This window comes from Spermophilus citellus (assembly GCF_964194105.1).
Source record: "Spermophilus citellus genome assembly, chromosome: 18".
Classification (NCBI taxonomy): Eukaryota; Metazoa; Chordata; class Mammalia; order Rodentia; family Sciuridae; genus Spermophilus; species Spermophilus citellus.
The window spans coordinates 51547036-51563235 of NC_138200.1; the positions used below are offsets into that span (position 1 = coordinate 51547036).

Consider the following 16200-nt stretch of genomic DNA (forward strand, 5'->3'; position numbering starts at 1 on the left):
ACCCCCCAGAGAAGCCCTCCAGGTTCCTTCAGTTACATCCAGCTCTCTGCTCCTTCCTCTACTCCTCAACACCCTCATGGGACAGGGTGACAGCAAGGACAGGGAATTAGTGACTCCAGGTGTGAGGAGAGGGGTCCTGGCATCTCAGAGGGGCTGCAGAGGCTGTGTGGCACCTTGGGAGGCGTCAAAGGGGACAAGCCCACTGGCTCCATGACCTCTGAGAGTTCAGAGTGACTCTCCTGCAGCACACACCTTGCAGGGCACCACCCATTCCCCTGCCTCCTCCCTGCCAGGTCCAAATTCCACCTGGAGAGAGGTCCTGCCATGCAGTGCCCTGTGAAGCCCAGTGGATGCAGAAACAGTCCTGGGAACTGACCATGTGGCTTCACCAACTTGGAGTGCAGCTCACCATCGTGACCTATGGGCTCCTGCTGCTCCTCCTCCAGGGCCAGGGTGAGGATCCCATGGGGGGTGGCAGAGACCTGAGTTGGATCTTCCAAAGTGCACAGAGACAGAACCTGAGCCTGGAGGGAAGGCACCAAGGGTGGGGGGAGTTGGTGGAGAAGACACATGAAGGGGATGAGGGGCAGGAAGGTGAGCTCCCTCAAAATTCAGAGTGCTCTCTTGAAGCCAAAGAGGGTCAGAGCTGCCTGAGGACACCCCCATGGAGGAGTAAGCTAGTGTGAGGGATTCTGAGGAGCACAGTATGGGCAAGTCACAAGCCTCCTGGCAGAGGAACCGGAATAGGAGACACTTCTCTCCCATGTGTGGCTGTGGCTGTAGCTTCTACTCACCCTTGAAAAATAACAACAGCAATAAGAAGACCTTGCTGGTTACATTTTGCTCTGAGTGTTTTGATCCCTTGGACACAGAAGTGCCTGGCACCTTCCAAAGGGTCCCTAGGCAAGGTTATTGGCCTGGTGGGATACAGAAGTCCCTGGTAACACTTCTCAAAGCTGATCTGAAAGATTGCTGGGTTCCCTTCATTCATGGGCCTGAGCTGGGGCACAGTCATGGCTTGGCTTCCAGGACAAAGGTAGATATGCTCTGTACCTGCTAGAAATCTCTAGGCCCTTATCAGAAGTGGTTGCCAGGGTGTGTCTGCAGCCCTGGATCACTCTCACACTGAAGCCTCCTAGTATGGGTGCTGGTCGTAACCCCGAGACTTTCCCACTCTAATCTTCCCAGAGGATTCCAGGCTCACCTTACCCCCTTGGACCATCGTGCCAGGCTTCCTCCGTTACCTGAGGTCTTAGAAAACCAGAACTTTCTCATCAGGAAGATCTTTACAGCGTCACTGAGGTCTTTTTAAACAGTCTTTCTTCTTGGACTCACATTAAAAAAAAAAATAAGACATATAGGAGGGTATGGAGTTGGGTTCCACTGTCTTCTTCCCACCCAGTCCTGGCTCCTCCACAGGCCCATCTAGGTCTTAAATAGGGTCCAGGTTTTACACAGTGCTTGTCCTTGTCTCTCACCTAAGCATAAGCTTTTCATATCCTGACCCGGGGACACTTCACACCACTGCATGGTAGAGATTCCTCCTGCTGTTTCATGGAGGACTTGTTCTCAATGAGGCAGCTGCAACAATACTTATCAGGCTTTTTCTTTTATTATAACAAATATCAGGCACTAGTGGCCAGTGGCCATGTGAGTTACATGGGCTGAGATCCCATCTGGCAAGGCACTGTGTGGAGACAGCATGTTGGTAGGGACAGGAGTGAGTCTTTGGACTTGGAGGGATGCTGGCCAATTTCCTTCTCTGGTCCTGTGAGTGGCTGCTGCCCTGGCCTGACCTGTACCAGGTAGCTTCAAATATCAGATCCTAGGGGATCTGGTGGGAGAGAGGAGGAGGTTTGGAGTTTTTAACTTTTTCTTATGGAAACCAGCTCAGATCTATACCACATTCTAGAGTGAGAACTTGAACCTGGGGGAGGGAAGGCTCCAGTGACGTGGGAGCTGTGGCGATGTCAACAATAGCAGGAGTACTGTGGACCTGACTGCCAACTTTCTGCACCCTGAAGCACAGAGAGGATTAAGGCAGCCTGAGGGCTGCACAGCACCCAAGAGTGGGCCCATTCTGGAGTAGAGAGAAGAGTTAAAACCAACATACCCAACATCAACCTTTAACAAATATCATGACTTGGACAAGCCAGGTATATCTAAATTGATTTTCCATTGCTTTCTTGCCCTGATCCCCAACCCCAGGCAAGGCAGGAGTTTTGAACTCATAGCTCTCCTCCCACAGTCTGTTTCTCTTTACATGAATGATGCTTCTTTATGTCATTTCTTGTCTTCTCAAGCATGAGATCCTTGAGGATGGGAAACTCTAGTTCCATTTCCACAGTCCTCCTAGTGTGTGACATGACCTGGCACAGTGAGTGCAAAGGACACTCCTGACCCATCAACCCAAAAGACACTCTGCTGGCAGTTGCTAGGGCTGAAGAATGGTGGCAAGTCACAGGGGCCCGGTTAGCCTGGAGGGATAGGCTGTGAGCTGGTCGAGTGATAGTGGTGGTGGGGATAGGGACTAAGGATGAGCAGAAAGATTCTGAAGCGAATGTTGACAGATCTGGGTTCCTCCACAGGGCGGGGCTGAGGAGGGCCAACCAGGCCATGGTGTTGTGGACCAGCAGCTGATTGGGCAGACCAAAGTCTGAAGTGCATCTCTCTGCTCACAGGCCAGGACTCAGTCAGCCCCATCCGGATCACCCACACTGGGCAGGTGCGGGGCAGTCTCGTCCATGTGAAGGGCACCAATGCGGGGGTCCACACCTTCCTGGGAATTCCCTTTGCCAAGCCACCTGTAGGACCACTGCGCTTTGCAGCCCCTGAGCCCCCTGACCCTTGGAGTGGTGTGAGGGATGGGACCTCCCACCCGGCCATGTAAGCTCTCCTGGGGTCTGGGAAACCTCAGGGCTGGGTGGGGGTGAGTATTCTGAGCTCTGGGCCAGGCTTCGGTAACTTCTTCATCTACGCTGTCCAGGCAACTTCCCTCTGCATTGAGAAGATTCTCACATGCGTGTTTCCAAAGAGAGAGGATCAGAGAGTACCAGTTGCTAACTTCCCCAGGCTCCCGTCTCAGGCCTTGGCACCCAGAGAGCATTAGTTGCAGAGACATGTTTGTCCCAGCTTATGTTATGCCAGAAGTTCTCTGCAACCAGGGGACTGACGTGTGTCTGGGAGAGGTTCATGTTAGTTCTAAGAAACTATAAAAGACCCACCAGTACATTCTGTAGATTCCTGAGGATGGAAGCAGTGGTGGCTCCTTGGTGACTCCCACCTTCTATAATCACTATCCCAGCCCAAAGGTTCAGGAGACAGTGTCCAAGAAACAGGTGCATGTGCTTATAGCTGATGACCCTGTGGGAGGGATGTGGTTCCCTCAAAGTCTCGAATTGGTCTGTGAGTTGTCCTAGTATGTTCTATGGGAAACTAACCTCTACCCATTCATGTACCACCTGTGTCGGGACACCTATGATAGGGATTATTTGGTCAACACATGCAGCCAATGTTTCCCAGACAGGCCCCTAGAGTCATGATTGCCCAGCCTCAGGGGGAGTGGGACGCAAGTGCTCAACAACCTTGAGAGCTCCTGGAGGTCTGGTCTCCATCCCAGCTTCCCCCGAGCCTGTGGCCTGGAACTTGGTGGAAAGTCTCTGGAGAAGGATCAAGTGTGAGGAGGGTTGAGGGGGAGTGGAGACTGAGGGTGACTGAGAGCACCCAGACTCACTCTGGACCCATAGTCTGGTTTTGCCCACGGCACAGCTCCTGGAATAATTGCTATTCTCACCAGGTGTCTGCAGGATGTGGCTAGGAACACACTGGTTGTGAACCTCTTGAATCTGACCCTCCCTCTCATCCCCATGTCAGAGGACTGCCTGTACCTCAGCATCTACTCACCTGCCCATGCCCATGAGGGCTCTAACCTGCCTGTGAGTGCCAAACCTTGGTCACCTGCTAGGTGGGAAAACAGCTGTTCTGCAAGAAGATTTTTTTTTTAAAGATGAGAATAGTCTGAGCCCCACTGCAGTGTGGACCCTGATAAGAATACTCTTACTAACAGGTTCAAAAAGTCTTCTTACTCAGGATGGGTAACTGAACCCTGGGCATGGGATTACAGAGACCTGCTTGTCCCCAGAGGTTTTAGGCTGTGGCCCTAGGGTGGATCCAGGACACCGACAACCAATTCATGCCCAGGAGAGACAATCAGGTGCTCAAGGACTGCATTTTGAGGTCATCTGCATTTCCAAACATTGATTACCTGTTGAGCTATTAAAAAGGTTGAGCTAATAAAACTGGTTAATGTTTATGTGGGACGTTCAGGGAGACACCCCTTTTATTTTCGTCTCAAAGGGCTCTGGGGAATAATAGAGCCAGAATCTGATACATGGGCAGATTCAAAAGCATAATGGGCCGGGTGCAGTGGTGTATGCCTATAATCCCAGCAGCAGTTTGGGAGGCTTAGGCAGGAGGATCACGAGTTCAAAGCCAGATTCAGCAAAAGTGAGGTGCTAAGCAACTCAATAAGACCCTGACTCTAATAACAAAAAATATAAAAAGGGGCTGAGGATGTGGCTCAGTGGTCGAATTCAATACTGAGTTCAATCCCCAGTACCCAAAAAAAAAAAAAATAGCATAAGTGGTTTTGAAACTGAGTCCCTTGCTCATGAGAAATACTATGTCACCTGCTGGGGTTCTGTCCATGTACTATCCAAGTCTAGAGAGCAGTCCAGGAGGGGTTTGGGTTGGGAGAGAGATACATGGCATCTGTCTTGATTTCCCAGGTGATGGTCTGGATCCATGGTGGTGCCTTGGTGGTGGGCTCAGCTTCCATGTATGATGGTTCTATTCTGGCAGCCATTGAAAATGTACTGGTGGTCACTATCCAGTACCGCCTGGGAGTTCTGGGCTTCTTCAGGTGAGCCTGGGACAGGGATGGTCAATGGGGCTGAGTAGACAGAGGACCATCCAGTGATCATTATGCTTTCCATTTCTCAGCACTGGAGACCAGCATGCCACTGGCAACTGGGGCTTCCTGGACCAAGTGGCCGCCCTACGCTGGGTCCAGCAGAATATCGCCCACTTTGGAGGCAACCCTGATCGCGTCACCATTTTTGGCCAGTCTGCAGGTGGCAGTAGTGTGTCCTCACATGTGGTGTCTCCAATGTCCCAAGGACTTTTCCATGGTGCCATCATGGAGAGTGGGGTGGCTCTTTTACCCAAAATTATTGACAACTCATCTGAGGTGGTTTCCATGGTGAGTGCCCTCAACCACGAAAGCCAAGACGCACTGTCTCTCCCCTCACCGTCAAGCCACTTCTACTCTGTCTGTTCAGTGGGGACAACAAAAACAGTTGAAGTGTCTTCAGAACTGATGTTTATCCAAAGATTGCTCAGGGGTTCGAGGGTCCGAATCTGCATGGCTCTACCTGACAGTGGTTGATTTTGCTCTATGTTCTGCAAAGCTGCACCCTGGGGGTCTCATCCTAAGAAGAACCATCTAAGCAGGTGTAATGGCTCCTCTGGCTGACACCTGTGACAATCCACACATGGCACCCTTGAGAATTAGGGTCACCTGCACCCAGCTGGGATCTTAGACAACACTTTCTTCCCAGCCTGGAGGGATGATCCAGCCCCTACCTGGTCTCTTTACAGATGGTGGCCCACCTGTCTGCCTGTGGGCAAGTAGAGTCAGAGGCCCTGGTGAGCTGCCTGCGGGGCAAGAGTGAACAGGAAATGCTGGCTATTACCAAGGTAGGCTGAATGGTCATGGGTATGGAGGAAGGGCATGGAGAGTAAGAGGGACAGAAGGTCTGAGTGCCTTTCATCTTGTGGGACAGTTAACTCATTTCCATGCTGTTGAGAGCCGCAGCCGAAAGGGGCCCCAGCAAACTTCCAGCTGCCAGCAAACTTCTAGCTGCCAACTGATTGGCTCCTGTGCGGTGATGCTCATTGGGCTGTTTCCCCGCCCTTTCAGACCATGGAGCTGCTCATTGGGGGACTTTTTTTGGCTCTGCCCACGTGACCCAGCCAATCAACCTCAAGAGCAGGAGGAGTCAGGGAGGTTGAGAGGCTTGTGGGAGGCCAGTAGTTCCAGTTGGGCTCTGAAGGTTTTTCCTGAGGAGCTGTGTGATTTGGTGTGTGTGTTCTAAAAATAAAGTTCGTTTCTTTTGACAAGTGGCTCCTGAATTGTGCCCAGTCAGACTGTGGCACCATGCCATTGTCTGTGTTTGAATTGGTGGAACAGGTCATGAGGAACCAGTGCCTTTTAGGGTGGGCATTTGGGGAGAGTCAGTAAAAGATGGAAAGCACTCCGAGGACATCAGACATTTTCTATTCCCTGACCTTGCTTCCTGTCACTGAATGACCCCTCAGGCTTTCAAGACCATCTCTGGTGTGGTAGACGGGACCTTCCTGCCCAGGCATCCTGAGGAACTGCTGGCTTTGGCTGATTTTCAACCTGTCCCCAGCATCATTGGTGTCAACAATGATGAATTTGGTTGGTTTCTTTCCACAGTGAGGTCCATTCCCATACCCCCGGTGTCTGGGAAACCCTGGGAGATTGTATAGATTTGTAGCTCCAAGTTCATCCATCCCTAAATCAAGACTTTCTGCCAACCAGGGCTTAAACATTGCTGACACCCAGAAGAAGGAAATGGACAGAAGGACTGCACAGGCTATTCTTCAGAGAATGTCGGCACGTTTGGTGAGTTTCCTGGGGTCCTGCAAAAATTCAAGAGGACACCAGATCAGTGATGCATATCTGTAATCCTAGTGATTCAGCAGGCTGAGGCAGGAGGATCACAAGATCAAGGATATCTGCTGCAAGTTAGCAAGGCCCTGACTCAAAATTATAAAGGTCTGGGGATACAGCTCAGTGGTAGAGTGTCCCTGGGTTCAATCCCCAGTACTGCCAAAAAAAAAAAAAAAATTGAGGGCACATCAGATATCCTGCTCATGCAATAACCTCTAGCAAAAAAGATGTGGTCACCCACCCCAAAACTTAGTCTTTTCATCCATTCCTGTTCATCCCCCAACCCAGAGGCCAGAGCCTGCTTAACAGGACTCTCAATGTTCTCCTGTGCTAGATGTTGCCTGCTGAATTTGGTGACCTGTTAATGGGGGAGTATTTGGGGGATAATGAGGACCCACAAACCCTCAGACTCCAGCTCCAGGAGGTGATGGCAGACATCCTGTTTGTGAATTCCTGCACTCCAAGTAGCACATTATCAGCGTGAGTATATCTTCACTGAATTCTGGATGCAGCTCACAAGTGTGAGTCCCAGGTGAGGTCTCTGGTGTCCTAGTCCCCACAGATGTCTTTATCAGACTCTGGAGGCAATATACTTGGTAGCTCCCATACAGAAAATCCTCATGGTTAGTGTAAGAGACAGACATCACCTTCATTTGACAAATGAGGACACTGATTTAATGGCATTTAGTGATATGCCCATGAGAACACAGCAAGGAAGTCCAGGGTTATGATTTCACCAAGATACTTTTCAACCGCCCCTGCCCAGCCTGGGACTCCCCTTTCCACTGTTCAGATTGCAGTCAACTTTGGACCTAGACATCTTGATAAGATGGGTAAAGCAGAAGAGCTCAAGGTGAGGGGCCATCATATCATGGCCTGTCCATGCCCCCAGGTTCCCACGCCCCTGTCTACTTCTATGAGTTCCAGCATTGGCCCAACATCTTCAATGACATCAGACCACTCCACGTGAAGGCTGACCATGGTGACGAGATCATCTTTGTCTTTGGATCCTTCAAGGGCAGTGAAGATGAGTCTTCTTAATTCTCTAGGAGCTGAGATAGGGCCCTGGATGGAGCCCTAAGGGACTTTATGGTAAATATGAGGAAACTGTGGCTCAGAGAGGATGGAATCAGGAATCCACCATATTATAGCTCAAAAACCTGCTCTATGATTAGAATCTCAGCCTTTCCCATCCCAGCCTTTGATCCTCCATCTATTTCTACCCCAATCATGGTGTCTAGCATAGGAGAAAAGGGACTTAAGGCATAATCATTTCTAAAATGACACCCCAGTGTCCAAAATTAAAAAGGAATTACTGGGCCAGGGATGAGGCAAAGGTGGATTCAGCTAGAGACTGGGATGAATAACGGCAGGTTGGGCAAGCAGAGGGCCTGGCCCCAGGACTGTTGGGGTAGGGAAGGGACACAAATCTGGGGCCCAAGGATAGGTTACAGCTGGGGTAGTGAGTGTGGCATTTTAGTGGACAGCTGGATAGAGTTGGCCAGACCTGGACCCTTGTCTTCCTCCTTCCACAGTTGAGTTCACTGAGGAGGAGGAGCTGCTGAGCAGGAGGATGATGAAGTACTGGGCCAATTTTGCTCGAAATGGGTGAGGACACCTGCACACTCAGCCTGGGAGCATGGGCCCTCTGCTGCTCCCCTTGTCTGAGATGACTCATTAGCACATGTGTGTCCTTAATCATATCCTAGCCCCCTCTCCAACCTGAAGACCCACTGAAAGAGGGTGCTTTGTGGGTGTTGGTCACTCACTGGTCTCTACACATGGTGGCTGGGAGGGTAAGCTATGGCGGTGGGCTACCATGAGAGCCAGCCTCTCACAGGAAAGAGCAAAACAGACCAGATTGCCCTGCCCTGTGTGGAACAAGACTAGTGAGAGGTCATTGCTTTCCAACGTCAGGAAAACTTGACCCAATCTCAATATAATTGCCAGCCTGGTAACCTGGCCTGTCCCAAATGGGGTGGGTAGGAAGGGTCAGGTCTGAGTTTAGCAGGATTCAGAGTGACCCTTGCCCCACCCTCCTGGGAGGGCATGTGCACAGGAACCCCAACGGAGAGGGCCTACCCCACTGGCCACTGTTCGACCAGGACCAGCAGTACCTGCAATTGGACATCCAGCCTGCTGTGGGCCAGGCCCTGAAGGCACACAAGCTGCAGTTCTGGACCAAGACCCTGCCTCAGAAGATCCAGGAGCAAGGCACACATGTAAAGCACACAGAGCTCTAGCTCCCTGTTCATGGAGGGAGGGAAGGGCTATGTGCAGGTAGGCTCTGCCTGTGGTACCCACTCTTGCCCACTCAGGAGCCAGGGTTGGCCTCTCACTCACAGAGCCATTCATCCACTCTTCATTCATCCATTCAGCCAACACTGGTGAAGAATTCACCTCATGATGTTCATTGCCCAGTCTGCTGTGGGTCCTCTCTTTTTAGACACACTCAGTAAATCCCCCCCCCCCAGGAAGCTGTGATTGGGTAAGCCCAGTGGATGCTCACCTTCCTCCACACCCACTGGGCCTTTAGTGTATTCTTCCCTTCCTCAACTAACCTTCCCAGGACTTTCTGTCTCCTGTAAGAATCTAGACACTCTACAAAGGAGGGCTATGCTTTGAGGAATGTCCCCACACCTGAGTGTTAAAATCCCACATCTACTTCTCAGCCAAGTCCCATGTATTCTCATATCTGTCATTGACCACTAGACAGACTAGACTAGAAACCATGATTACCTAAAGCCGTAGTATCACAGTACATTCAGACTGCTGTAAAAAAAAAAATACCATCACAAACTGGTTAGCTTATGAACAACAGAAAATTATTCAGAGTTTGCAAGGTTATGTCCAAGGTCAAGATGCCAGCCTGGTATGGTGGCACACACCTGTAATCTCAGCAACTCAGGAGACTGAGGAAGGAGGATTACAACTATGAAGCCAGCCTGGGCAACTTAGTGAAACCCTACCTCAAAATTAAAAATGAATAGGACTTGGGATGTAGCTCAGTAGTAAAGTTCTCCTGGTTTCAATACTGCAAATAAAAATCAAAATAAAAAAAGAAAGAAAGATGCCTACAGATTTGGAGTTTGTTAGAACTTGCTTTTTGGCTCATGGATGGCACCTTAATGCTGTGTCACTACATGGTATAAGGGACAAATAATGCCTGTGATGTGATAAAATCTGATAAGGACCCCAAATCTTAATACCATCATATTGAAGATTAGGTTTCAATGTGTGAACTGGGGGAACACAAGTTCTTAGACCCCAGCACCTACAGCCTCCAGATTTCAGCAACTAAGGTTGCAAACTACTGGAAAATGTCTCTGCCTATTTTAAACACCTGCCCACGTATCTCTTTCTATCCCAGAGAGGTGACTGGCCTATACTTGTGAGAAGCAGGACTGGGCTTTTCCATTGGTCCTGGAGTCTGGGACAGCTGAAATCCTGTCTCCTAAGTTGGCTCTTATTCTCTGTGGATCTGCAGACACTGACATGATCACAACACATCTCACATATGAGAAAATATTTATCTGTGTGGTGTGTCCTGGAAGAGGCCTTGAAGGCTCAGGAGGTCCAGACATGAAGCAGAAGAGGTTCTTATCCCTGATTCCCTGAGAATCTCTCCATCCAGTAAGGTGTCCTTCTGCCTTGCAGAATTCCCCCTGCAGCCTCCTGACCATCCCCCACTCACTATGGCATCCACACCATTGATTTTCCTTCTGCCATCATTGCTGTCTCTAAACTCTTCTGACTCCTCCTATAAAAACCCTCTCATCTTTTCTCATTGTACAAAGGTAGCAAATAATGCTCAATGTGTCTCTGGGTTCTCTCAAATCTTTTTCGCTCAGACATTCAGAGGTTGGATTTCTCATCCCAAAGACCTTGGGAGTCCCCCACTCCCCAACCTCTGACTGACATGCCCTCCTGGGGCACCAATTTTCCCAGGGGAGATGACCCCCTTGTTTCCATTGACTATATTTAAACCCAAACCAAGACCTTCATGAATTTCATGCAAAAGATGACAATTCCATTTTGCCATTTGGGCCACCAGGGGACAGACAAAGTTAACATTAAGCCTGCAGGGACCCAGCACAGGAAAGACTTTCCTTTTGGTGAAGACTGATGGGTGCATCCTTATAGCATTTACTGAGTTCCTGCGAGCATGCCTCTATGTTTCAGTTCTGCAGAAGCACACTGTATTATCCAAAGGGGCTCCATTATATTTTGTAGATTTTTAATAGCTTTTTAAATTGCTTTAGTGTGGCGATTGTGTGTGTGTGTGTGTGTGTCTGTGAGTGTGCACAGTGCTAGGGACCATATCTACCTCCTTGGCCTGCTAGGCAAGCACTATATTACTGAGCTACATCCATTCACAGCCCAGTGTGGAATGACTTATATGCAGTTAAATTCATCTCTTGAGTGGACAATTTACTCAATCTGAGGTAACATGTAAGATAAGCAAACACCACCACCACAAGTTTTACCAGTTTCTTTCACTTCCTCATGCCCCTTTGCAGTCCTTCCTTGCCTGAATACTGCTCTAAGGCAGTCACCTAATTGCTTGGGTTCCTCTAGATGGCCTTGCCCCAAATATGATGCAAATGGACACTTTTAGGAATGGCTCTGTCACTTCTCATACTATTTCTGAGATCCAGGCAGATCTCAGATTCCTTTTCCTGGTGTGTGGCATTCCATATAGGCACACAACACAATTTATTCATTGACCAGTTACTATACATCTGAGTGACTTGCAATTTTTGACCAATTTGACAATAAAACTCTTAGGGACATTATCAGAAATTATTTATATGGACCCATGCTGTTATTTCTGTTGAGGAAAGATCTGAGAGGAGAATTTCTGAGTCACATGGCAAGTGTGTGTGGAACCTTTAAGGGAAATACCAAACTCTTCTCCAAAAAGACTCTGTCACTTTGCATCCCTACCAGCCATTTATGAAGGTACCAGTTGTTCCATATCCTCAACATTTGGTCTGATGGGTCCCTGCAGGCTTAATGTTAACCTTGTCTTCCATTCTCTCTCTCTCTCCTCTCTCTCTCTCTCTCTCTCTCTCTCTCTCTCTCTCTCTCTCTCTCTCTCTCTCTCCCCCCCTCTCTCTTTCTCTCTCCCCACCTCCGCTGTCTCTCTCTCTCTCATCTCTATATATGTATAAGGTATAATATATACAAACATATACACAGATACGCTCCTGAAACTCTTCATCATTTCAAATTATTACTATTATCTTGGTCTTTGTCAAAGCCAAGGCCTCTGTAAGATGGTGCCATAAATGGCACAGTACCTGGGGACCTTCACCCTAGCAGACTCCAGATTAGGAAGAAGCACTATGTTGTCCAGTCGACAGGAAGGTGCTTAAAATAGGACTTATCTGGGAGGAGGACCAAGCCCAGATATGAATTAGATCAGGAGACTCAGGGCAGAGTAAGCATCTGTCAGGCAGGGCCTGGGGCAATGGCTTAGAGCAGAGAATACTGCAGAGGAACTGAATCCACAGCAGCCTTGCTGATTGGGTGGAGGTCGAGGAGAAGCAGTGCTCCCAGCATGCTGTCTCCTGACATCTGGATAAGGCTGATTGCTCCCCAAAGTGGCTGAGAAGAACACAACACTGGGCTATAAGAGCCTATGGGTGGTGGGGAGAATCTAGCCAAAGATGGTTTGCAAGGGAACCTCTAGGCTGACTGAAGTTGAGCCCCACACCGGGAAGTCAGGTTGAGCAGGTTCTCCTAACCCAGATGGGCTTCCATTCACCCCTGCAGGGCTCAGGATGATTCAGAATCTCCCAGAGGCATCTAATCCCTGGAAGTTCCCTGGACAGGCAGGCACTCATTTCATATCTTTCCAGTGGATAAGTGACTGTAAATTGGACCTTGGTTTTGTGTTGATGGGGTATCTACAGAAATGCCTTCACAAAGAAGGGTCAGACTGAGAAGGGAGGGGCCCTCAGAGGTTCTCAGATCATGGTGTTTAGAAGATTAGGGACAACTGAAGGGCACCCAGTCAGCTTTGAAAGTCAGTCACATCTCTCTGCCACTGGGCAAGCAGTTCCCCACACTCCAGCAAGGTCACCTGTATTTCTCCATCTCTGGAAATCTTCATTCTGCCCCCTCAGAGAAGCCCTCCAGGTTCCTCCAGTTACATCCAGCTCTCTGCTCCCTCCTCCCCTCCCCAACACCCTCATGGGCCTGTGACTCAAGGACAGGGAGTTAGTGACTCCAGGTGTGAGGAGAGGGGTCCTGGGATGTCAGAGAGGCTGCAGAGGCTGTGCGGCACCTTGGGTGGTACCCAAGGGAAGAAGAGGGTTAGGGCCCTGCCCGCTGCACACTGGCCCCAAGACCTCTGAGAGTTCAGAGTGACTCTCCTGCAGCACACACCTTGCAGGGCACCACCCATTTCCCAGCCTCCTCACTGTCAGGTTCAAATTCCCCCTGGCAGAATGCTGCTCTGCAGTTCCAGGTGAAGCCCAGGAATACAGAAGCAGCCCTGGGAGCTGACCATGTGCCTGCATCGACTTCCTGCCTGGCTCATCATCGTGGCCTATGGGCTCCTGATGCTCCTCATCCAGGGCCAGGGTGAGGCTGCCATGGGGAGGGTGGTAGAGACCAGGTTGCAGCTGCCAAAGTGCCCAGAGACAGAGCCTGAGCCTGGAGGGAAGGCACCAGGGCGGGGGAGTTGGTAGAGGAGAGAGACGAAGGGGACGAGGGGCAGGAGGGTGAGCCAGAGAGGGTCAGAGCTGCCTGGGGACACCTCCATGGAGGAGTGAGCTAATGTGAGAGGATTCTGATGGGTTTGTGACCATTTAGGTGAGAGACAAAGATGAGTAGTGTGTAAGACCTGGACCCAAATTAAGACCTAGATGGGCCTGTGGAGGAACCAGGACTGGGTGGGCAGAAGACTGTGGGAATGGAATCCAGGGAATGGGCAAGTCAGAAGCCTCCTGGGAAAGGAACAGGGACAGGGACCTTTCCCTCCTGTGTGTGGCTGTGGCTGTAGCTACTACTCACCCTTGGATAATAACAACAGCAATATAATAGCTTGCTGGTTACATTTGGCTCTGAGTGTGTTGACCCCTTGGCCAGAGAAGTGCTGGCACCTTCCAAAGGGGCCACAGACAAGGTTACTGTCCCTGGGGGTTACAGTAGCCCTGGTACCACTTCTCAATGCTGATCTGAATGACTGGCGAATTCTCTTCACTGGTGAACGTGAACTGGCATGGCTTGGATTGTTCTAGGACAAAAGCAATGTGCTCTGTACCTGCTAGAAGTCTCTAGGCCCTTATCAGAAGGTGTTGGCAGGAGAGTACCATGCCCAGGGAGTCCCTCCCACCCCAACGGCTCCCAGTGTTGGTGTTGGACATAGACCCAACTTTCTCAATCTAATCTGCAGAGAGGAATCCATGCTCACCTGTCCCCCTTGGATCACCGTTGACAGGCTTCCTCCCTTATGTGGTGTCTTAGAGAACCACAGCTTTCTCAAGAGGAAGACTTTTTCTAGCTTCACTGAAAGATTCTATTTTCAACAGTCTTTTTTTCTTTACCTCACATACAAAAATTAAAAAAAAAACTGAGTCATGAGAGGGTATAGAATTGAGTCCCACAGTCTTCTGTCCACCAAGTCCTGGCTCCTCCACAGGCCCATCTAGGTCTTGAATAGGGTCCAGGTCTTACACACTACTCATCTTTGTCTCTCACCTAAATGGTCACAAACCCATCTTTTCTGGTGTGACCTTTTCCACATCTGGACATGAGGACACTTCATACCACTCCATATATACAGGAGTAGATTCCTGCTGCTGTTTCATGCAGGGCTTGTCCTCAAGGAAGCAGCTACATAATGTCAGCAGACTGTGAGCAGGAGTATTTCACAGGCTTTGTCCTTTGTAGTATCTAATATCAGGCATTAGTGGCCAGTCACCACACGAGTTACATGGACCACGATCCCTCTGGCAAGGCACTGTGTGGAGACAGCATGTTGGTAGGGACAGGAGTGTGTCTTTGGACTTGGAGGGATGCTGGCCAATTTCCTTCTCTGGTCCTGTGAGTGGCTGCTGCCCTGGCCTGACCTGTACCAGGGAGCATCAAACATCAGATCCTAGCGCATCTCATGGGAGAGAGGAGGAAGTTTGAAGTTCTTAACATTTTCTTATGGAACCAGCTCAGATCTGCCAAACTCTAGAGTGAGAACTGGAGCCTGGGGGAGGGAAGGCTCTAGTGATGTGGGAGCTGTGGCGATGTCAACAATAGCAGGAGGACTGTGGACCTGACTGTGTAACTCTCTGCACCCTGAAGCACAGAGAGAGGACTGGGGCATCCTGAGGGCTGCACAGCACCCAAGTGTGGACCTATTTTGGGAAGAGAGAAGAGTTAAACACAATATGCCCACCATTAACTTTTAACAAATATCTTGACTTGGACAAGCCACATATATCTAGCTTGACTTTCCATTGCCTCCTTGCCCTGATGACCAATCCTAGGAGGGACAAGAGGTTTATGGCCTGAACTCATAGCTCTCCTCCCACCGTTCATATATCCCTACATGAATGATGCTTCTTTATGTCATTTCTTGTCCCAAGTATGAGTTCCTTAAGGATAGAAATCTTTAGTTCCATTCCCACAGTCCTCCCAGTGGGTGACATGACCTGGCACAGTTTGTGCTATGGACACTCTTGACCCATCAGCCCAAAAGACATTCTGTTGTCAGTTGCTAGGGCTAAAGGATCGTGGCAAGTCACAAGAGCCTGGTGAGCCTGGAGGGATAGGCCGTGACCGGGTCAAGTGAGAGTTGTGGTGGGGATAGGGATTACAGATGGGCAGAAAGATTCTGAAGCCAATGTTGACAGATCAGTCTCCTTCCACAAGGCGGAGCTGAGGAGGGCCAACCAGGCCAAGGTGCTGCAGGCCAGGGGCTGAGTGGGCAGACCTGAGCCTGAAGTGCATCTCTCTGCCCACAGGCCAGGACTCAGTCAGCCCCATCCGGACCACCCACACCGGGCAGGTGCGGGGCAGCCTCGTCCATGTGAAGGGCACCGATGTGGGGGTGCACACCTTCCTGGGAATTCCCTTTGCCAAGCCACCTGTAGGACCACTGCGCTTTGCATCCCCTGAGCCCCCTGAACCTTGGAGTGGTGTGAGGGATGGGACCTCCCACCCGGCCATGTAAGTTCTCCTGGGGTCTGGGGAACCTCAGGACTAGGGTGAGGGTGGGTACTCCGAGTCCTGGGCCAGGCTACTTTGGCTTCTTTATCTACACTGTACTGCAAGGCCTGGGGCTGTAGACCAGTGATAATGTGTTTTTAGCAACCTAATGCACCAGCTTTGAAACCCAGGCCCTAAATAAACAAATATATAAAAATATATCCCTCTGCATTGGGGCAATTCCCACACTCATTCTTCCAATGCAGCAGTAACTTTGCCAGGCCCCTGCC

The 16200-nt window shown here is 50.1% G+C and overlaps 2 protein-coding genes across 3 annotated transcripts in view; both read left to right on the forward strand.

Annotated features, from left to right (window-relative positions):
• Window positions 1-350: 350 nt before the first annotated feature.
• Window positions 351-9053, forward strand: LOC308637961 (cocaine esterase-like; the record flags this gene model as incomplete). The annotated part of the gene is given in 13 exon segments (XM_081274849.1): window positions 351-453; window positions 2682-2886; window positions 3797-3935; window positions 4788-4921; window positions 5002-5260; window positions 5659-5757; window positions 6379-6519; window positions 6626-6709; window positions 7092-7208; window positions 7210-7237; window positions 7650-7784; window positions 8293-8365; window positions 8817-9053. Coding segments are annotated over 13 exon segments (1701 nt in total). The 3' UTR covers window positions 9001-9053.
• Window positions 9054-13272: 4219 nt separating this feature from the next.
• The window catches only part of LOC308637794 (cocaine esterase-like), a gene marked incomplete at its 5' end in the record, with an annotated part of 35466 nt that continues 32538 nt past the window's right edge, over window positions 13273-16200 (forward strand). Inside the window, 2 exons of one of the 2 annotated variants that reach the window (XM_081274620.1) lie at window positions 13273-13348; window positions 15727-15931. In XM_081274620.1, coding sequence (XP_081130746.1) covers window positions 13273-13348; window positions 15727-15931 — 281 coding nt within the window. The remainder of the gene's footprint in view (window positions 13349-15726; window positions 15932-16200) is intronic. The other variant, XM_081274622.1, reaches the window with a different exon arrangement.